At 47.9% G+C, this 27,058-nt stretch overlaps 1 protein-coding gene across 22 annotated transcripts in view; it reads right to left on the bottom strand.

Moving 5' to 3' along the window:
- Nucleotides 1–27,058, bottom strand: part of PTPRF (protein tyrosine phosphatase receptor type F) — a 675,453-nt gene that overhangs the window by 45,880 nt on the left and 602,515 nt on the right. For all 22 annotated transcript variants that reach the window (XM_083157546.1, XM_083157555.1, XM_083157551.1 and 19 more), the window contains one exon: nucleotides 11,732–11,920. In XM_083157546.1, the coding sequence (XP_083013672.1) occupies nucleotides 11,732–11,920 (189 nt within the window). The remainder of the gene's footprint in view (nucleotides 1–11,731; nucleotides 11,921–27,058) is intronic.

The following is a 27,058-nucleotide window of genomic DNA, read 5'->3' as shown; positions in this document are numbered from 1 at the left end:
AGTATCACAATATAAAGGCCAGCGGCGGAAATATTGCCTGTAAAGAGCCAAAAAAGTGACTGGATGAGCTGCTATGTGTGGCCCGCGACCAACGCCGCCGCGACCACAAATTCTTTCATCAGTAAATCCTGTTGCTTCTAACATTTATTACCCGTTCTGGGATTGTTTATACAAGGCATCAGACACCCCCAAATAGACAGCAACACATCGGCGGCCAACAATAAGCGTAATATGCCCGTCTCCTCCAGCAGCGGCTCCCCGCAGTAGCCCTTTATAGCTGCACGTATAATAAACTGACTTTATCGCCTTCTCATCCAGACAGCAGCCCAGAGCCGCTGGCATTTACATCTGTCTCAGGTCACCATAACAATCGCTTATGAGTGATGCCAGCACTGAAAAGGTTAAGCACGGGTTATGCGTGATAACATTTTCATATGTCATCTCATCAAGCTTTTAAATTTCTAGTCGGGTTTCAGGCTAAAGGCTGGATTATGTCCCTCTGTAATTTAACCATCGCTGGTACTATGAACTGCTCTGCCTTGCGGGGTGATCTCTGATTATTAAGTGGCTTTAGTGGGAAGAGATAATGAGAATAAAGGCTACTCCTACTGTACAGGCAAGCAGTTCTAATTATTCAAGACGGGAGTATGTAACGAGCGGACGTAACGATTCACTGGTGGGTTGGATGCGAACTGTCCCCAATTCGCATGTAATGGGCCCTTGTACGCCAAGCTGCGAAGATTAGAAGTAACGACCGCTTAATATTTATGTATTTCTTTTATTTTTTACCTCCCAGACCATCGATGGTCATCCATCACATAGTCTGTTACCATCAATGGCTGGCTACACTATCCCCATCGATGGCAACCATCAATGACCACGGCACCGATGGCCATCCCTAATTTCTGAGACTTTACGTCCCCCATGCACATCAATCACATCTCTGAACAAAATTGGCCGCGCGTGCGACTCCAGAACTAATTCCACAATGGTTGGATATACTTCCGCCTTGGTAAACGTTCCGGCTGACGGGATATATCATGTGACCCGGGAGGGCAGGGGGCTATTAAAGTAGCTCACAGGACACACAAAGTGGACCCTCGTAGGCTTGCTTTGCTCACACTTGGTTACTAACGGCAACCGCTGGTGGCGTGGATAGTGAAATAGGTGTTCCACCGACCTTGCCGTCGTGGGTTGCATGGTATGTTCCATTGGTCATGTGATCTTAACTACACTTACAGCCTGGGAACTAGCCGCTACCATTCCGCAACCCCTGACAGGTCTGATACTAAAAAAATTAACCCCACCATTCGCTGCTAACGTTTTTGTTGCATTTTCATAATAATAAATGCCACCGGCACAGTATTTTATACATCGTAGAAGTTGGTGGTATATATAACCATCGATGGTAAGCAAGCAAATCTCAGTCTGACATAGGCGAGAACATCAGCTCGCCTTCCAACGCACAGCGATTTTCGTGCGTCAAGTTGTGCCAAGGTAGGGAAACTTTTACATTGATGAGTGAATGGTGTCAGTAGCTCTTTAATCCTGGCCGAGTTGTAAATGAGCTCAGTCGTCCTTTAATTCATCAGCCTTCTCCGTCAGACACTTGGCATTCACGGCGGATCTGGGTATTCAGCATGTGCTGCGAAATGTTTTACCCTTTGTGAGAGACGAGCATGTGGAATTAGCAGTGTTATTTCAGGACACGGAGGAAGAAGGCAGAATATCAAAGCACTTTACATTGATTCCCAGAGTTCACCAGGCATCTGATGCCCTGCAGCCAGTGACTGGCACTGGCAATCATGTGTATACAAATGGGAAACTCAACCTGATTACTGCAAAGCTGTTATCCCAGCTCCAAGCAGCTATAGGAACTAGAGGGGCAGTAATACCGATTTGCTAAACCTTTCCTCCAAACTGACCAAAACTTGTCCAGGCTGAAGACACGGGACTCACCATAGGAGAGTATAATAATTATTACCCCAAGGTGATGAATACTATTAAAAAAGGGTCTCTGCTGGGTACAAAGGAGGATTTTTTTGGTGACAAATCGCATTTACAAAAGGTGCAGTAACGTTACAGTAACGTTGATCCATCCGGGAAGGGGAAGAGACCCCTAGCACTACCAATGCATGGTACATTATACTGCAATATGACTTGGTCCAACATTGGAAAACCCGGTCTAAAATCTTCCATTGTCTGTGATAATGCGCCCAATACAGCCCTGTATTCTGTGAATGAGGTCTCACGTTACTTATCACATGTCCCCCACGTGACTCTGTATATACATAGAGTGCCTATAGTAGGCAGTTGGGTCTTCATACCCGCACTTATGACAGCCAGCTGTTAGTCATACACAAGCCAGGAATCTCCAGCTGTTTGCCTCTGCCATTGCCAGCCAGGAGAGCCTCCGGCTAACGGCGGGCAAACACTGGTAAATGGTGTATTCTGTCGCTCGTGGCGGCTGGGGAAGAACTAATGCATTGCAGCCCTGTTCGCTCCATTGTTAGTTATTAGTAATATGACGGCAATTCTTCTGTTCAAAGCCTTTTGTACGTCCACTACATCAGGTGTTCCCCACTCGCTCCATTGTCATCTCTGAGGCCTTTGTTAAATGACAGAGAAGCTGGTTGTGCTGGCTGCAGAATGCGGACACTGAGTGGCGTGCTCTATAACCAGCCAGCGTTACCACTATGTACATTCTATCACATAAATCACTCTATTAACGAGCCTGAGAATGGAATTGTAACAAAATTCACTACGTTCCGTGGGCTGGCGATTATCAGCGCTGCATGGACGGGGCCTCCGCAGCCTGGGTGCCAGGTCCTCTCTTACCAGGCATGGTGTATGTGGGAGACACGTGATAAGTATGTAGTGTTATCTGTAACAGGCATGGCGTATGTGGGAGACGTGATAAGTATGTAGTGTTATATGTAACAGGCACGGTGTATGTGGCAGACGTGATAAGTATGTAGTGTTATCTGTAACATGCATGGTGTATGTAGGAGACGTGATAAGTATGTAGTGTTATATGTAACAGGCATGGTGTATGAGGGAGACGTGATAAGTATGTAGTGTTATCTGTAACAGGCATGGTGTATGTAGGAGACGTGATAAGTATGTAGTGTTATATGTAACAGGCATGGTGTATGAGGGAGACGTGATAAGTATGTAGTGTTATCTGTAACAGGCATGGTGTATGTGGGAGACGTGATAAGTATGTAGTGTTATCTGTAACAGGCACGGTGTATGTGGGAGACATGTGATAAGTATGTAGTGTTATATGTACCTGGCATGGTGTATGTAGGAGACATGATAAGTATGCATTATTATATGTATGTGGGAGATACGTGATATGTAGTGTTATTTGTAACAGGCATGGTGTATGTGGCAGACATGATAAGTATGTAGTGTTATATGTAACATGCATGGTGTATGTGGGAGATACATGATAAGTATGTAGTGTTATATGTAACAGGCATGGTGTATGTGGCAGATGTGATAAGTATGTAGTGTTATATGTAACAGGCATGGTGTATGTGGCAGACGTGATAAGTATGTAGTGTTATATGTAACAGGCATAGTGTATGTGGGAGACATGATAAGTATGCAGTGTTATATGTAACAGGTATAGTGTATGTGGGAGACACGTGATAAGTATGTTGTGTTATGTGTACCAGGCATGGTGTATGTGGTAACACAGTGATACATGTGTAGTGTTATCTATACTAGGCATAGTGTATGTGGGAGACGTGTGATAAGTATGTATTTTTATGTGAACCAGGCATGATGTATGTGGGAGACATGTGATAAGTATGTAGTGTTAACTATACTAGGCATAATGTATGTGGGAGACGTGTGACAAGTATGCAGTGTTCTATGTGGCAGGCATGGTGTATGTGGGAGGCACATAAGTATGTAGTGTTATCTGCACCAGACATGGTGTATGTTGGAGACGTGTAATTAGTATGTAGCAACATCTGTGTCAGGCATGGTGCATGTAGGAGACACGTGATACATATCTAGTGTTATGTGTACCAGGCATGGTGTATGAGAGAGACACATGATAAATATGTAGTGTTACTAGGTGATTCATCGCGCCCTACGGGCGCTCTTCACACCGGCGTAAGGGGCTACGCCCCTTAATTTGTGAACATTTGTATTGTGAGAAATATGGTTAGAATTGTATGAAAGATGCCCTGTATTGCAGCTTCTGGCAGTGGGTGAGGGTCCAGCGTGGCAGCACAGGAGTACCGGACGGTGGCCCTGAGTCAGTGTCTCCTCCTACTGGGTGGGAGTTAGGGTGCATGAGAGCAGGAGGCTGGGATATGAGGCATGATAGGGGTATGTGGGCAACACAGCGTCAGCGATTACCCAGTGGTGGAAGTTACGGTTCAGGAGAGCAGGAAGCTGGGTAGTGATAGGGGTGTGTGGGCATACGGGGGACTAAAGAGGGTGGTGGACACTGTGCAGCTTCTGCCAGTGGGTGAGGGTCCAGCGTGGCAGCACAGAAATACAGGAGTCAGTGTCTCCTCCGACTGGGTGGGAGTTAGGGTGCATGAGAGCAGGAGGCTGGGCGGTAAAGCATGATAGGGGAATGTGGGCAACACAGGGTGAGCGGGTCTCCACTGGCGGAAGTTACGGGGCAGGAGAACAGGAGGCAGGGCAGTGTCCTCCCACATTGATGGCAAAAGTATTCAACATCGGCCATAAACCATCGATTATTTGAAAATCATTGATGGTCGATGGGCATCCCTAGAACTGGAGGAGGGTGGGGGACAGTATGCAGCTCCCGGCAGTGGGTGAGCGTCTCCTCCCACTGGGAGGGAGTGAGCGTGCATGAGAGCAGGAGGCTGTATAATAGTGGTATGTGGGCAAGACATTGATAAAAGTTGTGGCGCTGGTGCAGAGGGCAGTGGGGAAACCTGCAGTGCGGCAGCCAGGGCCGGATTTCCCACCTAGGGGCGGTACCTGCTTGTGGTGGTACAGGATCCCCCATTGTCACGGGGGTACGTGAAATGCGGGAGCGGGGGCCGCGGTGGTCCGCTGGGGGGTGGAATTGCCGGAAGGGGGTCTGCAAATTGCGGGAGGGGGGGTGGTGTGTGGGGATCCGCGGTTAGCGGGAGGGGGCGGGGGTCCGCAAATCGTGGGCAGGGGCGCGGGGGGGCTTGAATCGTGGGAAGGGGGGTCCGCAAATTGCGGGAGGGGGGTTGTCGGGGTTAGTGAATTGCGGGAGGGGGGGTTGCGGAGGTCCGTGAATTGCGGGAGGGGCGCGTGGGGTGCCGTGAGTCAAGGGGGGGTGGTGCGGGGGTCCGTGAATCACGGGAGGGGTCATGAATCGCAGGAGGGGGGGGTCGTGGGGGGGCTGCGAATCGCAGGAGGGGGGGTGGGGGGGGTTGCCGTGAATTGCATGAGGGGGGGGCGTGAATCAAGGGAGGGTGGGCGCAGGGGGGTGGTGCGGGGGTCCGTGAATCGCGGGAGGGGGCATGAATCGCGGGAGGGGGAGTCGTGGGGGGTTCCGAATCGCAGGAAGGGGGGTATGGGGTGTGCCGTGAATTGCGTGAGGGGGGCATGAATCGCGGGAGGGGGGTCCCCGAATGTGTGAATTACGGGGCGGTGGCAAATCGCGAGAGGTGCCGAGGGAGCCCGCAAATCGCGGGAGGGGGGCGCTACGGGGGGTTTCGTGAATCGCGGGAGGGGGGGTCGTGGGGGGTTGCGAATCGCAGGAAGGGGGGTGTGGGGGGTGCCGTGAATTGCGTGAGGGGGGCATGAATTGCGGGAGGTGGGGTCCCCGAATGTGTGAATTAGGGGGCGGTCGCAAATCGCGAGAAGTGCCGAGAGGGCCCGCAAATCGCGAGAGGGGGGCGCTACGGGGGTTCCGTGAATCGCGGGAGGGGGCGGCGAGAATTGCGGGAGGGGGGTCGCAAATCACAGTAGGGGGGGGGTGCCGTGAATCGCGGGAGGGGGGGTCGCGGGGGGCCCTTTTAATGCCGGGAGGGGGGGTCGCAGGGGTCCGGCGAATCGCGGGAGGGGAGGATGCAGGGGTCCTGCGAATCGCGGGAGGGGGCTCGCGGGAGGGAGGGGTCGCTGGGGTCCCGCGATTTGCGGGAGGGTCGCGGGGGTCCCGCGTTTCGCGGGAGGGGGTGGTCGTGGAGGTCCAGCGAATCGCGGGAGGGGGTGGTCGGGTCTGGGACGGATATTAGACAGCACTTACATCGACAGCCATTACATCGACACCATTAGTTCGACAGCTCAATAGGTCGACATGGTTTTAGGTCGACATACCATTAGGTCGACATGTCATTATGTCGACAGCTCATTAGGTCGACAGCTCATTAGGTCGACAGCTCATTAGGTCGACATGTTTTTAGGTCGACACTGCCATTAGGTCGACAGAGTCTATGTCGACAGTCAAAAGGTCGACATGGGTTTTTTCACTGTTTTTTTGGCCGAAATGTCGACACAGTCGACATGGACACAGTTTGAAGTGTACTGCAGCCGCTCGCTATGCTTCGGGCACGGTGCCTCGCTGCGCTCGGCACACTATTTTATTCTCCCACCACGCCCTAGTGGATAGTAGGGCATGAAATACCGCCTGTCGGCACATGTCGGCTCAATAAACAGTGAAAAAACCCATGTCGACCTTTTGACTGTCGACATAGACACTGTCGACCTAATGGCAGTGTCGACCTAAAAACATGTCGACCTAATGAGCTGTCGACCTAATGAGCTGTCGACCTAATGACATGTCGACCTAATGACATGTCGACCTAAAACCATGTTGACCTATTGAGCTGTCGAACTAATGGTGTCGATGTAATGGCTGTCGATATATGCTGTCTAACAATAGTCCGGATACCGGGGAGGTCGCGGGGTTCCTGCGAATCGCGGGAGGGGGGTCGCGGGGGTCCCGCGAATCGCGGGAGGGGGGGTTCGCGGGGGTCCCGCGAATCACGGGAGGGGGGGTCGCGGGGGGCCCGCAACTCGCGGGAGGGTGGAAAGCGGGGGTCCGGCGAATCGCGGGAGGGGGGGTGCGGGGTCCCGCGAATGGCGGGAGGGGGAGTCACGGGGGTCCCGCGAATCGCGGGAGGGGGGGTCGCGGGGGTCCCGCGAATCGCGGGAGGGGGGTCGCGGGAGGGGGGGGGGCGCGGGGGTCCCGCGAGTCGCGGGAGGAGGGGGGTCTCGGGGGGTCCCGTGAATCGCGGGAGGGGGGGTCGCGGGGGGTCCCGCAAATCGCGGGAGGGGGGGGTCGCGGGGGGTCCCGCGAATCGCGGGAGGGGGGTCGCGGGGGTCCTGGCAGAGGGTAGGGATGTGCAGGAGTAATGGTGGATGGTGGCTGTGGAGTAATGGTGGATGGTGGGCGTGTACTGTAGCCCTGGCTGGGCGGGGGGAGGTGATGTCAAGGGGGTGGAACGTCAGACACATGAAAGTGAAACTGTTCTACACAGGAACGTTCTCCACAGGGGTTGAGTGACAGATCTGGCTAAATATATAAGAGATATGTACCAGGCGTGATGTATTTGGGAGATGTGATGCATTCCCTAGGTGCCCCTGCCCAGGATTCAGACATTGGCACTGCAGCATTCTGTTATACTGGGTAGGCGCAGACTGTGACTGGACCAGCAGTGTGGCTCAGAGCATTGGTTCATACAGAGGTGACCGGAGATCATGCTTCCCAGTGTGTCTCTGCAAGGCTCACATACCAGGGGAGACATTAGAACCTTTATATTAGGTCAGTAGCTTTATGTAGTATGCAGAAATGATTTGTCCGTTGTGTTTTACCTCCTCCCCTTCATTCCAAAATGCCCCCTAGAACCTGATTCTAGCCATGGTTGCTGCGGATCAGAGGCGATAGTGGATTTGCGTTGGTTGCTGCGCATGTCCTTGGGAGGTATTTCGCATCCCAACAGTAAAAAAAAAAAAATATTTGAATGTTTTCAGAAGAAGTCCTTTATTATTGCTGATGTTCCAGGACACTCAATGGGAGCTATACCTGTTACGCTTGTTATTATTTCTCTCTGTTCTTCTTGTGTCACTACGGGTTTAATTCCTCATGTATACTGTTGTGCTCTGTTCATCTGTCCCGGCACTCAGCAGTCTCATCCCCTACATACAACTTACATAATACAGCTACACATCAGTGAGTTACCTAAGCCCAGGCTAATTCTATCCTGTAAGCAGGAAAGGTTGAACCAGACATAATGAAAGGACCAATCATAGATCACGCGTGATTAGCCTTGGTGAGATTAAAGTCACACAGATGCAGGAGAATGAGGGATCCAGCCATAAACATGGTATCTGACAGAATATTAACAGGATTCCGCCAGCTATACTTGTATAATACATATGATTTGGGATGTTAGAACGTACTATTTCAATGAAGTCAATAGCGAGTTGCAGAAAGCACAGCAGAGCATGGACGGTGGAGACCTTATTAGTAATCTCCTGTCTGCCAGCAGCTGAACCAGTAGCAAGCCAACCATCGCTTGTTAAAGCACAGTGTCAAGTTCTCACAGAAAACAATGATAATGACCTTCATCCCATCAAGAATTTTCTTCCCAGTACAAAAGATAATGCAATGTATTCTGGGGAATAGAAACCTGCTCTGTACATTGCTGTGTTCTATTACAGTTCGTCCCCCGTTGCACCACCATCTTCTTCCTGTGGAAAGGCCCAATGTTCAAGGAACCAAACATGCACTTCTGACTATATTAGACTCTTACTACAACTCGGGTCCCCTTTAATGAAATTGACACCCTGTGGGCGTTTGGGAGGGGTAACGCTGCACAGTCATTCTTCGGCCTTTGGGAGGTAGGGCCGTTGAGGTCAGCAGCAAACTCCTCCCCACGGCCTTCACAATCTAAACTTACTCAGTGCTTGCAAGAAGGAGGAAAATCGTTTGATGGTGGGGGGTGGGGCAGGGGTGCTGAATATGGGCAATGTCTTCTCTACTGTCTACTCAATACAGGTGACGTCTTCTCTATGGTCTACTCAATAAGGGTAATGTCTTCTCTACTGTCTACTCAATACGGGTGACGTCTTCTCTACTGTCTACTCAATACAGGTGACGTCTTCTCTACTGTCTACTCAATACGGGTGACGTCTTCTCTACTGTCTACTCAATACGGGTGACGTCTTCTCTACGGTCTACTCAATACGGGTGACTTCTTCTCTACTGTCTACTCAATACGGGTGACGTCTTATCTACTGTCTACTCAATACAGGTGACGTCTTCTCTACTGTCTACTCAATACAGGTTACGTCTTCGCTACGGTCTACTCAATAAGGGTGACATCTTCTCTACTGTCTACTCAATACAGGTGACGTCTTCTCTATGGTCTACTCAATAATGGTGATGTCTTCTCTACTGTCTACTCAATACGGGTGACGTCTTCTCTGTCTACTCAATAATGGTGATGTCTTCTCTACTGTCTACTCAATAATGGTGATGTCTTCTCTACTGTCTACTACTCAATACGGGTGACGTCTTCTCTACAGTCTACTCAATACGGGCGAAGTCTTCTGCACTATCTGCTGAATACGGGCGATGTCTTCTGCACTATCTGCTGAATACGGGCGATGTCTTCTGCACTATCTGCTGAATACGGGCGATGTCTTCTGCACTATCTGCTGAATACGGGCGATGTCTTCTGCACTATCTGCTGAATACGGGCGATGTCTTCTGCACTATCTGCTGAATACGGGCGATGTCTTCTGCACTATCTGCTGAATACGGGCGATGTCTTCTGCACTATCTGCTGAATACGGGCGATGTCTTCTGCACTATCTGCTGAATACGGGCGATGTCTTCTGCACTATCTGCTGAATACGGGCGATGTCTTCTGCACTATCTGCTGAATACGGGCGATGTCTTCTGCACTATCTGCTGAATACGGGCGATGTCTTCTGCACTATCTGCTGAATACGGGCGATGTCTTCTGCACTATCTACTGAATATGGGCGATGTCATCTGCACTATCTACTAAATACGGGTGATGTCATCTGCACTATATATTGAATACGGGCGATGCCTTCTGCACTATCTACTGAATACGGGAGATGTCTCCCGTTCTTTCTATTGAATAAAGATTGCACTGAATACAGGTAATGTCCTCTCTGCTGTCTACTGAATGCGACTGATGTTTTCCATACTATCTATCTATCTACTTAACCTTCTGTACTATCTACTTCATTTCAAAATGACCCCCTGACTAACCAGTAACGCTCCCAGTGACTTGGCGGTAGCAGAAAAAACAAGACATGACAAACCCAACCGAACCATCTCATTGCCAGCTTTAATTGTAGTGTTGACATAAGAGATTAGAATGATAACAGTGCCCTTTCTTACCCAGGCTCCTGTCCTTCTGCATAATGCTGTTAAAAATAATTAACAAGGGTGATATTTTCTTTGCATACAAACAGACCAAGATTACGACCTGTTGGCGGGTGGGGGAAGCTGAAAGGTCACAGCCATTTCTCTGTAATAGCTGAATTTCTAAATGTAATTAGCCCCCTCCCTCTAGTCGGTGTTCCACGCGCAGCCCTAATCTAGGTGTCTGAATCTGTTCGGTAATTACACAGACTGACCATAATAAAGTTTGTCAAAGGGAGATAGAAGCAGCGCTGCTGACCTTTACACGTGGATTTTCTTTTTTATTTTTAAAACAACACACGACGTTGGATAAAAAGTAGAAGATATCGTGCCGGGGACTGAGACGTGGGACATGACATCCAATGGAGATAACTGCCTGTGTCTTTATTATCTTAACACCGCAGCGGATATTTGCCAGTGTATAATCAAGATAATTGAACCATATTAAGCGGCGATACCGCCAGGGGAAGCCAAAAAGAGCGGCCTCATCACTACGGCCCTACAAACAGGTCACTCATCAGAGTGGTCTTATCTAGGACCCTGTGGTGATCGGACCCCCAGGATTTTGGATTATAAGAGGTGGGTTGGGGCGTAAACTGACCACAAATATTAAGGGTTTCTAAAAAATTAAAGTGGTGGTTTTGTTGCACATCCTAGACAATGGTAGACAGAATCTGATTGGACGCTATGGCCAACACGAACACTTTAAAAAATTTTAAGCGTTAGTAAAATCTACCCCAAGGAGCCAAGAGGTGCTATGGACCTTAGAGACCAGCCAATTAGCTCCTGGTATTTAAGAGCTAATTGGCTGGTACTTTATCGCTGCCCAGTTTATATATATATATATATATATATATCCAATCCCAATATCTGGCCGATATTGGGATTGGATAGAGATAAAGTGGACAGAGATAAAGTCAGAGAGTAGACCTGTGAGGGTGAGGGTTGGGGGGGAAGGGGGGGTTTGGGGTGGTAATTCCATCAACCAAGAGGGGCTGTGGTGATGTCACACTCAGAGCTTGGTCATGTCAAGTTGTGGAGCGCTAGGCTACCTCCAACCACTCTCCCCGTAGACACCCGTACGTTGTTGTGCACCCACCTCAACCAACAGTTGGCCAAGAGTCCTCACCAATGAAGGCACATCTCCATATTCTAACCACTTTCCCACCTAAACTGGGGCGGTTGTGAGGTATGGGGTCACAATCGAAAGCCTATACTTGGGTGGTGGGTATAAATTCAGTATTTTCACCTACATAATTGAACTCACACTTATCCACATCCCAATGAGACATCAACGCAACCTTAGATGACCCCAGTGCTAACCGTGTGATCGTAGCCGAAGTTCATGCACCGTACCTGAGCGGAGCTGTTTAATCCTTCCATTACTAGTGGCCGTGTCCACGGGGAGGAAATCCTTGTACCAGGAGATCTCCGGGTCCGGGTTCCCGCTAGCAGCACAGAGCATGGTAGCTGTCCGCGTCTTCTCCACCACCTTGAGCTGAGGAGCCATGTCTATAATAGGGAAACCATGGGGAAGCTGCTCTTCTGCAAAACAAATGGGAAAGGTTTTCATTATTCTCCTAATAACTCCTATGCACGATAAACATTATTCATGCGTCTATACGTGTTATCTGTCTAATTAGGGCAGTCTGCATCTCCATGGCAGCACTCTAAAATATAACATCTTAGGAGAAAAGCTATTAATCATTCGTTGCATACACTTTATCCCAGGCTGGCAGGAGCGATCGCACCTTCCCTGCGCCACACAGACAAGAGTCAAAGGTTACTGTAGCTATTAGAAACGGCAGCGGAACACAATTCTCTTAGAATCGCCTCCATGGCACTAATAGAACGCTGAGGAAAGCAGCGAGCCGCACATTACATGTTTAATCTGAAGGAGGCGGCGGTTGCTTTTTTTTTTGTAATCAGTATATAATATTTTCTGCGCTCGCCTCCAGTCACGAAACGTGGTATGATTCCCTAACAGTGGGGTCTGGTGTACGGTGGTGTGGCAGCAAACTGGTGACTGTGTTCTTAGATTTGCGGGGAGAAGAGACATTTTGCATTCCGAGCTCTGTGTACACATCAGTATAAACACCCTCAGGACTGAATAATTTGCCGCCTCTGTGCGAACAAAACCTTTTTACGGGAAAATACAAATGGATAGGTCAGTAAGCATGCAATACACAAAGACATATACTAACAATCTTACAACTTGTAACATAAAAAAGATGCAGATACAGAAATAAACAACACTCTGGGCCTGATTCAGACACGGTCGCTAAGCAGCGTTCTTTCACTGCTTAGCGAGCCGGTAAACGATGACCGTCCCCCCTTTGCCGACCGAATACGCGCACTGGGATGCAAATGGATGTGAACGCGGACACATCCATTTGCGTGCGTATGGGCAAAAATCATTCGATGGTCGCAGACCATCGATTGGTTTTTCACCGGTTTGCAAATAAAAGTCAGTCTGATCTGACTTTTATCTGGGCCAGAAGATGATGGCCGAAAAAGGGCGGCTGACAACACGTCATGTGTTGTCAGCCGCCCGTCCCCTTGTAGGCTTTGCCATTCCTGCGTTCGCATGCCCGCCTCGCTGTGTGCGAAGGTCTCGGTGACCGATATTGGTCGAAGGCTTTCGCATATCAGGTCTACACATGCGCATATTAGCCGATATGCATGCGCATGACCAAAAAAAAACATCCTTCACTGCAGCGAGTTCGCAGGGGACAGAATAAACTTGAATCAGGCCCATTAAGCGCTGGATCTAGAACGTGGAAGGAGCCTGAGTATTTCAGAGATGGTTACGAAGCTACATTGTGATTCAGGACAATGGGGAAGATGTATAGACCTTAAAAACAGATAAACGCGAGGGTGATAATGAGTGATAAACGGCCAGCCAATCAACTCCTAACTGCCATGTTACAGGCAGTGTTTGAAAAATACCAGTTAGCAGCTAATTGGCTGGACTTTTATCACCCTCACGTTTATCTCTTTTTAAGGCTTCATACATCTGCCCCAATAAGAGATTCTCACCCCGGGAAGGGTCTGGAATAGGAGCCGCGCTCGCGGCTGGGAACTGCCGTACTTTGCGCATTACGAAGCATCCCCCCCCCTTTCCTAATTTGAATACACTTGATGGCACAAAGACCTGAAAGGCACAGCAGAGCCACTGATATGCAAAGCCGCTATACTGCCGTACATAAAACAAAAGCCTGGCACGGTTGCGGGCTATAAATACACATTTAACTGCTGTGACACAGCCATAACTTCCAAGCGCTATTCAGAAATTAAATAGCTGCGACCTGGGTGACGGATAAATAAATAATAAAATCAAAAGGCAGGATTTCTTTCCCCCAATTAACGCTGAAAAGCGGCGGGGAGACGTGGGCGCGCTGCAATTGGTAACCTACTGCCTCCTGCTGGCAATGATAAACAAAAACCCTGATCAGAGGCCGCTTGGCTGTACAGTTCCTTCTGTACACAGTGCAGAGTGACAGTATGGGGCGATACAGGACTATAGGAGAGCCAGGACACAACAGCGACAGTAGTGACAATAGTGAGGGGAACACAGGTGATGTCACCAATATTCGCTATATTGTCTTTATTTTTCTAGAATCGTTGAGCAGAGCGCTGGGGCAGAAGTGACCTCTTCCAGCCACTGAAGTTCTCATATGGGGCAGATGTATTAAGCCTTAACAAGAGATAAATGCAAGGGTGATAAGGAGAGATAAACGTCCAGCCAATCAGCTCCTCACTGACTTTTTTCAAACACAGCCTGTAACATGGCAGTTGGCAGGTGATTGGCTGGACGTTTATCTCTCCTTATCACCCTTGCATTTATCTCTTGTTAAGGCTTAATACATCTGCCCCAGTGTTCGAAGAAAGATGACAAGAGAACAGGCCGTCCGTTGTATAGGTTTACACAACTGTAAATGCGATTGCAGTTACAGGGGGCGGGAACGGAGGCAATGATGCGATGTAGAAAGGGCAGGACAAGGTGTGTTCTTGGAGCGGCATGGAAAACGCATGTGTGACCAGGCCCCTCAGGGGGAGGGCCATGGTGGCTGTGTGACCCTAAACATGGCCGACCCGCGTAGGCTGCTGGTTATGTGTGAGTGATTCGTTGTGGAGCACCGTGCTCGCACTTTAGCGATGTGACACAAATTTTGTCTGGTTTCCCTGTCTTGGGTGGGGTACAGACTCACGAGGGGTTACAGTTTTGCAAAATTTCACAAAACTGCAACCAGGTCTGAATCATGGGGAATCATGTGTGGTTTTTTTTGGTTGTGTGGGGTCTGTTGGTTTGCCGTGGCAATTTTTAAAGTCTTGTTTGGTGTGCCACGAGTTGAAAAATATTGAAAATCACTGCTGCAGCTAGTATACAGCATGTATGAACTAACAGTCAACTTTAAAGAAGAGAGGTAGCCCAATTTCCCGTTACACAATTTGGGACACCGCCACGAGACTCCTGCACTCAGTAACAGTGGAAGCTTCGGTGCCAGCAGTTTCTTTTAGCTTTTCATGGACGACGCTCACCGACTTGTACGGCGCACACAGCGAGTGTACCAACAAATCTGTTACAGAGTAATTACACCAGCAACGAGGCCTGTGCCACTCTCCAAACACACTCCACTGACATACGGACAAGCTGCGGTCCGCAAGCTCCAGGGCACGTTCAGCAATCGGCTGTGAGAAGGTAATTAATCTTAAGCAGGTAGTTTTCCTTTTTAAAGAGGAGACAGACAGCTCTTGGAGTAATTAATGCACTGCTGACCCCTCCTATTGATTTATCCCAGTACAAACACAGGTTGATGAACAGGACGCAACGTGGCAGATCGAAACCACCTAGAACTTATCTGGACAACAATGCGTGGTAGGTTCTGCAATGAAAAGTTTGGTCCCGATACTAGCAATCCAAGAAACTCGAAGATCGGGCTAAAGTATTCTAATAAAGTAAAATCCCGTACACAGGGGGCGACTCTAGCCAGAATCGGTGATATCCCGGTGTGTACGGGGCGACTGTTGCCGGGAGCGCTCTTCCGTGACCAGCCCTGCAATGGTCGTTGTTCACAGGAGCACAGACTTCCCCCGGCAGAGTGTCTCGTTTCCATCAGCGACCATTGCTGGTTGCTGATGAAAACGGGACATTCGTCAATTTGGTCGCTTAGCGACCATTCGCTCCGTGTGTAGGGAGCTTAAGAGATCTACAATTGGTGCATGTACATGAAATAGGTCGGCATGGCTAAGGTCGACAGAAGGTTGACACAAGCATGAGGTCAACATTGGCTATGTCGACAGTCAAAAGGTCGGCATGAGTTCACACTTCATTACCAAATAACACAATGGCATCCCTAGATCTGGGAGTAACCCCGTTTTATTATCATATTTCAGTTAATTGGAATGGTTATCCGTGCACCCAAGCCGGAGCCGTTGGTGGACAAAGTGATCTACTGACTGTGACAGTTTCCGGGTGGTCAGAGACTCCAATAACGCCTGTGCCGCCTATAAATAAACAAAGGATTATGGCCTGTCGGCTGCATAGAGCTTCAGTGTCCCGTCTCTATATACTACAGCCGGGGACAAGGGCTGGCAGCATCAGAGGTCATCAGCAAATCCTAAAAACACATCATTTGTTTGAGCAGAGATCCTAAAACCCACACCTCAGACAAACAAGGGCTGGAGGGTTTCATAATTGTTTTTTTAAAAAAAACTTCAGGAGGCGCCGGGGGTTAGATAAGAATCTGGTTCAGGCCGGTTTGTGTGTGCGCCACAGGGGACTTATTCCGTTCCTATATGTTTTCCAATGTGAGTTATGGGGTGAAATGTAATAGGATGAGAGATTCAGAAAGTGAGAGATTTGTTAAGAAATCTCCAGGGTTTTTTTTTTTTTTTTTTAAAGCGGCAATCATTTACACTTCAAAATCGAACTGGTTTTGAAGTGTAAATGATTGCCGCTTTAAAAAAAAAACCTGGAGATTTCTTACCAAATCTCTCACTTTCTGAATCTCTCAATCTATTACATTTCCCCCATGATGTCAGCAGAGATTCTATGGCACAGATACAACAAGCTGCATAAAGGGCAATTAGCAGTGAGCTTAAATATTGCTGATTCCTGGTTTACTCATTAACAGGTTGTCAATGCCTAGGACCAGGGGCGTAACTATAGCACCGCAGCCCCCGCGACCGCGGGGGTGGGCGCTGTGCATGTGCGGGCGCCGGGGGCTGCAGTGCTATAGTTACACCCCGCCGCCATCCCCCACAGTCTTACCTGTCAGTCTTCAGTACGCGCTGGTCCCGGCTCCCTTCTTCTGCTATGAGGACCATAACAAAATGTCCGTCCCCATGTAGCAGATAGTTCTCTGAAACTGTCTGCTGCATGGGGGCAGACATTTTGTGGTGGTCCTCATAGCAGAAGGGAGCCGGGACCAGCGCGTACTGAGCGTAGCCAGGTAAGACTGGGGGGGATTGCATGGGCGGCGGGGCGGGCGAGGGTTGGTGCGGCAGGGCGGGCGTTGGTGCGGCGGGGGGCGTGGGTGGGTGGTGCGGCGGGGTGCGTGGGTGGGTGGTGCGGCGGGGTACGTGGGTGGGCGCCCTCCCTTTAACGGCGGGGGGGCGCCCAAAAGCTAGTTACGCCACTGCCTAGGACGACACGCACAAGGTAGACACATTTTTGAGTGTCAGTGTCGACACCTGACCACGTGGACCCCTAATTAGAGTCCTGCTTTGCTGCCTATAATAATTCAGGACAGTTGCTACTAGTCACAAAATAAATGTTGAATGTGTGCGTCTAGGTGTATGGCGGAACCAGGCGGCATACACTGTACACTGTAGTTTAAATGTCACATCACACGTCAACCTAATGACCACTTTACAACCTCTCATTTCATTCTATAAAGCTATTTCCCTTCAAATACTGCCCAGCTGCATTTCTACATGATTCATGTGTGTGGACGTCCAGACGGCTGTTATTACACATTGCACAGCAGAATATGTGTGACCCTCTATTCCTTATTTCTATAATTATGCTCTGAAATTGCAGAAGGCTCCACAAAGCCAGCGGATCCTGCGCCCTTACATCGCCGGCGCGGCCTCCATCCACCCATCCCTTGCCCTCGGCTTGTACAAACATCCACAAGTGCTGACATTTGGTGGAAAGCTAAAGAGTTCCTGCACAAATCACGCAGCGCCATTGGTCCACTTTAGGGGGAGATTTATCAATCCTTATGTGGAGGGGAGAAGCAAACCACCCAAAGTAACCAGATTTTAGCCATTGACTGATAGAATGTAGGCTGCAACAGAAATAGGCTGATCGGGGGTGGAGCGGACATCACATGACTTCCCCACAAAAACCTAGGCATGCCTGCGTTTTCCCGGACACTCCCAGAAAAAAAAAAGCCAGTTACCACCCCCAATCTGCGGCAGAGTGTCAATCACCTTGCGTACGGCCAGCGATCAAAAAAGTACCAGGATGTTATCGTGAGACGGAGTGTTTGTTCTGAGGCTCCGGAATGTTACATATTATTACCGGGGCCTTGAAATCCGTAGCTGATCTTTCTTTTCTTCCTGACTGAGAGGGGTTAAATCACTGCCAAACTTCAAGGGAAGCAGCGCTGAGAGTTGCCTCAACAGACAATCGATTGTACAGACAGAAGGAAGGCCTGCTTCTCCCATAACTGCAGCTGATTAGTGCGGTGTCTGCCATTGATCAGTGTATAGGGGGAGAGATGATACTGTATTATACAGACAGGGCGAGCAGGAGCTACAGTAGGTAACTACCAGCAGCTCTTCCTCCAGAGAACCAGTCACCATTGGCCACCAGTTGCCCTTGCTGCCCTCTGAGAGGTTGGCACAGCTTGCAAAGCCAGGGTGATGTTAATTATTTGGACAGCCGTGGAAGGCCATGTGTCAGTCACTGGGAGCCGTTGTACAGAGATGCTCTAGAACATGTAAGAGACACTTTCTAAATAGAGGAGTCACGGTTCTTTCTAATGTGACCGACGGCCCAGCATTCTAATGGGTTCTGCAGCAGATACAGGGCCAGATTCTCTAAGCTTCAAAAGTGATAAAATGGTGAATGATAAACAGCCAGCCAATCAGCTCCTACCTGCTATGTCACAGGCTGTGTTTGAAAAATGTCAGACAGGAGCTGATTGGCTGGCTGTTTATCACTCTCCATTTTGTCACTTTTGAAGCTTAGAGAATCTGGCCCACAGCCTGGAATCCTACATACATACAGAATACATACATACAAAAGTTCCACACAGGAAAAAGAGAAAATGCAAGTTCATGCTCTAAATACTAAACACGGCTAATCCTGATAATTATAATAAATGCTGCATTGAAGCACTGAGTACATTTGAGGTGGTTAACATAGGACATGGGCCCACCAACCGCGACCAGGTGACCTGATCCGACACTAAGGGGGAAATTTACTACCATGGGAGTTACATTTTACTTGGGATGTTGCTATGGGCAACCAATACAACTAGATTCTTATTAAATTTAGCACATTCTAGAACTAGAAGATAATAGAAAGTATCTGATGATTGAATGTGAGATATAACACCCATCCCGTCAATTTACTAAGAGCAGAGTCCTAGTGAAGATTCCATCCATTATCTTCTAGAAGGTGTAATTAGTAAGGAGCAGCAGCGATGTGTTGTGAGTGTTACATAAGTGAGAGGTAATAATTAGACTGTTAAAAAGTGTTACATTGATTAAAAAAATTAATTAGATGCGAATAAAAGTGCTAGATTAATATCATACAGACGTGTCCTCACTTTCTGGGCATCTATACGTCATATGGAGGGAGATGCCCAGCATGGGTGAGGTTAGTAGTATACGCTGCTCACAGTATACCAGGCTGCCACGTTAATCGCAGGAGAAATCGTTTTACCGATGTACAAAGTTGCAGATGAAGCACAAAAGGAACTTGGCTTAGGAAAAGCCACAGGATCGGAGCCCCTTATACACAAACGCGGGCTGTGCCACACACAGATGGACAAATGTCGCACATCCCATTGATCAGTGTACAATGTAGTATAGTCCCTTCCGTGTGTTCTAATTATGCAGATAAGACGCTCGACGTGGCAGAGTCACATGGGACCTGGAATTGTCTGGTGCGACTGAAGCAACAGTAAGTTAGGACACATCTGTAACGTGCAACATATTAACATACAACGAAAGGAATGAAAGCGTTACGATCACTGTAGTGAGAGATGACGGTTATCAAAATGTCAATATTAATATAATCTAACAAATCATAAAAATGATCAGTTTCCCTTTAGCCCACGAGCTGTGTTTATAACAGAGAGAAAGGATAATTAATTGTCCGGTGAGAATTATTATCAGACTACTTAATGGCTGTGTCCTTCAATCCGTCTCATCCTTAATATATCGAACCGCGCTGAGCTCAGACACTTGCTTTTTTATGCACATCGAGTGCAGTTAATATGCTGTGAACCGGAATTGGCCGGCAGGATTCTATCACGTACGGGCGACCCGGGTTTAGTGTGAAAGTGCCGTCCCAGGTCCGATCCGGCATATCGAAGTTTATGGTTACGCATATATGATCATGCAGCCTACTGAAAATACACACCTCGAAAAACAATGATGACCCCCCTGCGTTTGGCTAACCACTGCCCATACACTCCCTGTTATTTAACACCTCAAAATGGCCACTTCCTGTCAATTACTTTGTGTTAAAGATCTCAGTGTGAGCGCGCGGGATTGCAGCGGCACATGCGCACTGTGGGGTAGATGTATGAAGCAGTGATAAGGGAGAAGAAGTGATAAAGTGCCTGGTATTTTATCACCGGCCAATCAGCTCCTGACTGCTAAATTACAGGCTGGGTTTATAAAGGGACAGTTAGGAGCAGATTGGTCGGTGAGGGTCTACCCCTGTGATCGCAGTTTGCCGATATATGCTCTGTTGCATGAACATCGGCCACTGCATACAGTACACTCAGGCTCAATGCTAGAGGAGGTCGGTAAGATCACTTTGGTTTACTGCAAACATCAGACCATCGGTTCTGACAAGTCAGTTTACTGGTGTGACAATGAAAAGATAAGACCCCACTCCTGCACTTCACCTGCCACAAGGTGATAAAATAACACAGTTAGACAAGGAGGGCGCCTTTTGTGCGGCCTTATCAAAACAATCACGCCATCCATCCTCCCAGTGACTGCGGCGGGGAGAGATATATTGTTACACGATCAATCACTTCCCTTACATCTCAGGTCCTCTAACAACCCACAGATCTCTGTACAGCGCCCAACGCCTGGTCGCAGGCTCAGAACACTGGATTTACTGCTAATTATCGCGATCTAAGCCCGGTCTTGTGGCTGTTTACCTGTGACAAATTCCACCTTCTTTAGCTGTGTTATGACACCGAACAGTTAATAAATTAGTTCATTAATTACATGCTAAATAAATTCTAACCACTACTCATTAGTGTTTACCTTCTCCGAGAAAGGTTTGCTTTGATTGTTGTATTCCGACAGCTCCGGGGGCTGGAAAATGAGCAGTTCTCCTCGTACACAGTAATGTCTGATCAGGGAAATGTCTGCACTTTTTATTTTTAGGGGTGGACAGCGGACGTCAGCGGATATCGGCGACCATCGAATGATTTTGTGCCCAAACGCAAGGCTGCGAACGGATGATTATGCAAATCATTCATTCGCATGCCTGTGGGTAATTGCCCCGTGCGAGGGGGGCGGGGCAGGCGGCTGTGTGGGCGGTGACTGGTGGACTCACAAGGCAGCCTTGCGAGTCAACCAGAATAAGGGTCCTAATCTGCCCTGCCATGGCCGTTGGAGGTCACTTCTAGAGATGGCTCGTTCGCGAACGAAGCAGGTCTTTTGAACGGATCCCATAAAAGACTGAGGGAGCTTCCGATCCCAAAAAGGTGACCCGTCGTTCTTTTACTTTCAGTTTAGTTTTAAACTACAATGCATTTTCCTGATCTCAGCACTGCCACCTGTGGCAGCTGAGATGTACTGACTCTGGAGACTGAATACAGTGCTGTGCAAGTAAAAGAAAGAATAACAAGGCTGTTGCTGCTAGGGATGACCATCGGTGCAGACGCCATCGATGGCGATTCTGCACCCAGCCATCGATCAGTGTTTTACTCTGTTATAAGTATGTTCTTATTTGTTCAGCTCACTGTTTAAAAAAAGAAAAAAAAATGGCAATAAATGATTGTAAAACAAATTATGCTTCGTTATTCTCAAATTACCCCTTCTTTCAAAGCGAACTGCTGTTTTGCCTAAAAGATACGGATCATTTCACTGGCTGATCTGCCGGATCCCAGCTCGTGTTAGCGACCCGTTTTGCCATCTCTAGTCACTTCTGACATCAGCGGCCCTCCCTCCAAATGACCAGGCATTGATTCTCTCAATCATCTGATTCTGTCAATCATCTTCCGAATGGCATGCCATCCCCAACTTTGTTCGCAGAGGGGCCAGCTACTTGCCCTTAAACCTTGAATTGGAAACATGATTCTATATCGCTACAATATAGTAATGGTTTGCAGAGTACGCTATATGTGGTAGCACAATGGTTATCTTATCGCCTCACAACACTGAGGTCTCCGGTCCGATTCTCACGTTATGTGTGTGGTTTGTATGTTCTCCCCGTGTCGCCATGCACCTGGGTAGGGCTGATGTGAATACCTGAATCATCACTGTAAGCCGCTGTTGGATATATGTCCGCTATATACAGTAAAACAATCAATACATAAAGGTGTAGCAATAGTGCTGGTCTGTCAGATGACGATTCGCAGCTTGTTTATGTGCATTTCCCACCTATAGCAATAGATAAATAATGATGTAAATATTGGGACATGATGGAAGTGATGATTTCACACTGTCTCCTGTAAGGAGAAAACATTGCATTAATGAGCAGAGGGGACGACGTGTGTTGGAGTGAATGCCGCAACCCGCAGGTGAGACGGGAGACCAGCGTCCATCTATCACAGCCTCATTAGCACCACATGTGCGCTTCTAAGCCCACATACTCTCATTACTCCCATCAGGACACGGAGAACACATTGCATTAATAAGGGGCGGGGCTAATGTAAAGGCCACATATTGAGTGTTATATATGCACTGACATGGAACATATTTATGAACCTTTTTATTTTCTTATGTGTTTTTTTGTTTTAAGTGGTTTTTCCCCCTGCAACGCCTGTTGTGCTGACCCGATGCGCCTCTCTGTAATTAAGCAGGGACGCCACTTAGTTAATGATAGTTTCTTATATAGCGCAGCATATTCCGTTGCGCTTTACAACTTAAACAAAAACAATGCGTCAGTGGTATGTAACGCAGGGACTTGTATGGGGCGACCCTACTAAGGATATATAATAAAGAAACCTTCTTACCCTTAAATATATTTGCAATGATTAGTCCCAAATCGTATGTTTCCTAACCCCCCGCCCCCCCCCCCCCCCCCCCCCACACACACACACACAATACAGCCACGAGCATTAACTACCTCCAACTGTTTTCGAGCAATAGGCACCCCACTTACGCCCTATTGTTATTTTTAAATTCTGTATTTGTACTCCATTGCGATATATCAGGTTAGGTGCGGCCAAAACATGCTGTTAACAGGTGAACTACATATATCAGCAGGCTTAATTAGACCCCTCCTGGCATTTATAGTGCTGCAAAGGCTGGCTACACTCATATCTGTCACACTTTATAGCGGGGACGGGGAACCTTCGGCCCTTCAACTGTTGTTGAACTCCACATCCCAGCATACCCTGCTACAGATTTGCTATTTGGCCATTCTAAAACTGTTGAAAGGCATGCTGGGATGTGTATTTCAACAACAGCTGGAGGGCTAAAAGTTCCCCATCCTTGCTTTATAGACATTATTGCAGTATTATAGGGCAGCATGGATGGTGTAATGGTTAGCATTACTCTCTCCTAGCACTAAGGTCATTGGTTCAGTTCCTACCATTGTCCCAACTGTGTGGAGTTTGTATATTCTCCCCATGCTTGCGTGGGTTTCCTCCGGGTACTCCGGTTTCCTTCCACAATCCAAAAATATACTGGTAGGTTAATTGGCTCCCAACAAAATTAACCCTAGAATGTCTGTGTGTGCGTGTTCATGTTGGTAGGGAACATAGATTGTAAGCTCCACTAGGGCAGCGATTGATGTGAATAATGCAATCTCTGTACAGCGCTGCAGGAATATGTGTGCGCTATATAAATAACTGGTATATTAATATTTCAACGAGGCTCCCCGATGTGCTGGAATCAGTGATTACTGGGCAATAAGGTCCTGCACGAAATGCAATATCTTTAGAAATTAAACAGGGATATTACTGGGTCTTCGCTTTTATTGACCATTCGCGGACGCTGGTGTCATACGGCGTGTGCTATTTAACAGGAGGTCATGCACTGTGCGGGGCTCCTGTGACGCTGGTCCTGTAGATTGAAGCACAGGATTAGCAGGGAATTTAGCATAAACTATATTCAGCCTTCCACATCAATCTTCCCTCTGCCTCTATGGAATATTTCTATATCTTTGCTGATTAAATCTTAGTTTGCACAATGGCAATCTGCAGACAGCGCCTAGATTGAAACCTGTAATATTTTAATAAACTCGACTGCTACCAATTATCTCGCAGCGAAACTCAATAAAGAAAAAGGCAATAATCCGGCAGAGATGATATTTTAGAACAACATATATTTGACCTTTAAACATTCAGAGCGCACTGGTATCAACAGTATTTATCTGTACGCTCAGAAACAGGAAGGGATTCGGTGCAGCAGCAGCTGGCACGGAAGGGGTTAGGGTAACGGATGGGTAGAACGAGTCGGGGACCCTGGTGTAATGAGATAGCCGATAGATACATGGATGCAGGAACAGATGGGCATCCACACCAGGCGCATCAATTATTCAGCTAAGGCACAGACTGCAGTAAAGCAGAAGAATATGTTCTTGTGGAGACGGAAAGCAGATCCCGCTCTAATGGGCTGATTCAGGGCTGGATTTTATTACAGCCCCCATAAAGGAATGATCTAATGTAATGGAAGCAGGGAAGGTTCTCAGATAGGGGGGGGGAGGGGGGGAGATTTTGTAGGCCACAACTCATCCATGACCGACACCAATTGTCTTCATCAAAATGGATAAACTGTGGGAACATTTCACAAGCGGAGGCCACGGCTCCGGACCCAGGGCAAGCCAGAGTAACATTAGAGCTTCTGCTTTTGGGGTCTATCGCCCAATTTATAGCATTCAGGTCAGGGAGTAATTAGTAGGTGGGAAACATTGGTCGAGATTTATGGAAACTGGCGCTGGGGCAAAAGGTGCTGTTAATGATAGGAACTGGAATTGGGGAATATTTATAATGCAACTTATGTGTGAATATATTAGCAGAGGTGGGGCTGCAAATACAGTTCAGAATTCAAATAGGGGAGAGCTGCACCAACTACCAGTGAGTCAGTTTGGAATGGCAGTTGGTGGCAGTGGGTGTGGCTCCCCTATAGGAATGGATCAGGTTTATAGTTCCCAATCAGGAGTCCACGTGGATAGTTAGGACCAGTGGTGGCTCCAGAGTTCAAATTCAAATAGGGAAACCACACCCACTGCCACACCGGCAGTTGATGTTCCTCCCCTATTTGAATTTTGAACTGTGCTGCAGCCCTGTCTCTGGAACCGCCACTGGTTAGGTAGGAAAAAGTCCCGAAAATTGTGAAAAAAATCATGTCGTCCTTTTAATGAGTCAACCATGTATGTTGTCGACTTATTGACGGTCAGCCACTGGGATACCATGCTTTAGGCACCTAGTGTATTTTGACCCTTTGTTATCTGTCAGGTTGTCCTTAAGTAGTCTCTCTTTGTTACTACAAAAACAAAATTCTAAAGAGAATTCCGTTCCTGCCTTAAATTTCAGCCGGCAGTAATGCAATCTCTCTCTGTGCGAATACAATGATGGAAATTGCAATCACCTACAGTATATAGATACGGTTATTTAGTGCCCCTCCGCTCACTGAATACACAGGAATTGCCCATCTGTCACCCTAGGACAGGACTCATGTGCATCCATTCCGTCATGGAGTCGCCAATGACCTTGCCTGTCCTTGTCTTCGGCTCTTGCAGATATACGAGGAAAACACAAAATGCGAAGCGCTTGTTAGAAGAATCTAATCTTCGGTTTCTTGGAAGAAGACACTAAATGGTCTTAAATGGAAACAATAGCTCAGAAGTATCATTTGCGGACAGAAAATGGATTAAGGGAAACTTAAATGGCTTTTGTTCTGTGGTGGTAACAATAAGTAAATTAACCCCTGGACTGGTGGGGGTGGGGGGGGGGAATCGGAGCATTCCTAATGATCTATGTACAGGAGGCGGCTGACACAGGCTGTACATACAGTACAATATCATGATAGTCTGTGCATCCAAATGGGATTTGGCCACTAGGTCAACAAGCATTAAGTCGGCATGTCATTAGGTCGGCACACGAATTAGGCTGCCATGGAAAAGGTCGACATGAAAAGGTTGAAATAAGTTTTTCCCAAAAATTGTGGTTTTTCACTTTACTATCCAAGTGGGCATAGGGTGAGAATATAATCGTGTGCCTGAAGCATGGGGAGTGGAACATGGCCATGTGAGGGGACTTGGTACACTTATACGGTGTCCATGTCGACTCAAGTGGACATAGACACCCAAAAACATGTCAACCTTTTGCATGTCAATCTTTGCCATGTGTCAACCCAGTGATTGTCGACCTATAGTGGCCGACCTAATTTCTGTCGACCCACATGTATAAGGTCAGCAGGTAGACTGACACATGGGTAAGGTCAATAGGTACAAAAAGCCAACAACATTTTTTTGAGCCAAATATTTCATGCTCAGGGACCACCATCAGTAGAAAAGGTAGACCCTCCTCCGTTTCGCCAGGACACCCACTGACGGCAGACGGGCAGAAGCTGGGTAAGTCCAACATTAAGGTGACATAAAAGCACTTCCGGAGTCTGTCTGAACCATGTTCCCACAGGTAGGAGGATGTTGTGGGCTGTGGACGGCTTCCAAGACAAAGCGAATTCTTTTCATGCCTGTGACCTCCTCCCTGTACATAAAGTGATCAATAAAACAGTGCCCTCTATTTGATCTGGTTCCCCACATTCTGCGGCTGCCCACAAGCCGTCACCGGCGGGTGTGACCGCCACATTTCCAGCATTTCTTTATTTGTCTATAAATATTTTTTTCATTCGTGTTGCAATTAAATATATAACAGAACAACGACAAAGATGACACCGTAGCCGCGCTCTGCTTCCCGCCACAGGTGTGTACCGGATATGAGACAAAAGCAGAGAGCGCCAGTACCGCGGACGCTGGTACAAAACCACCTGGGACTTGTTGTTCCACAACAGCTAGACGATTGCAGATTGCCTCATCGCTCTATAGCTTAGCACCGGAATGTAACGCAACACGTCACTAGTAAATGCAAGCTGCTACCTGTGGGAGCCTCCCGTGGTAAGGCTGGCACCAGGTGGCAGTGCCCTCTCCTAATGGGCCGCAGTTTAGTCTGCTGTGAACAGAATTGATGTCTTAGAATCTGCTTCCTTACACTGTCATCATACACAGTATTGATTTTACTCTCCATGTGAAGTTCAAATGCACAGAGAGCTCTGAGAGGGGGAATATATCATTCCATGTGTATT

This window comes from Crinia signifera, chromosome 8 (genome assembly GCF_055691185.1).
Source record: "Crinia signifera chromosome 8, ASM5569118v1, whole genome shotgun sequence".
NCBI classification, from domain to species: domain Eukaryota; kingdom Metazoa; phylum Chordata; class Amphibia; order Anura; family Myobatrachidae; genus Crinia; species Crinia signifera.
This window is presented reverse-complemented; position numbering and strand designations above follow the sequence as displayed.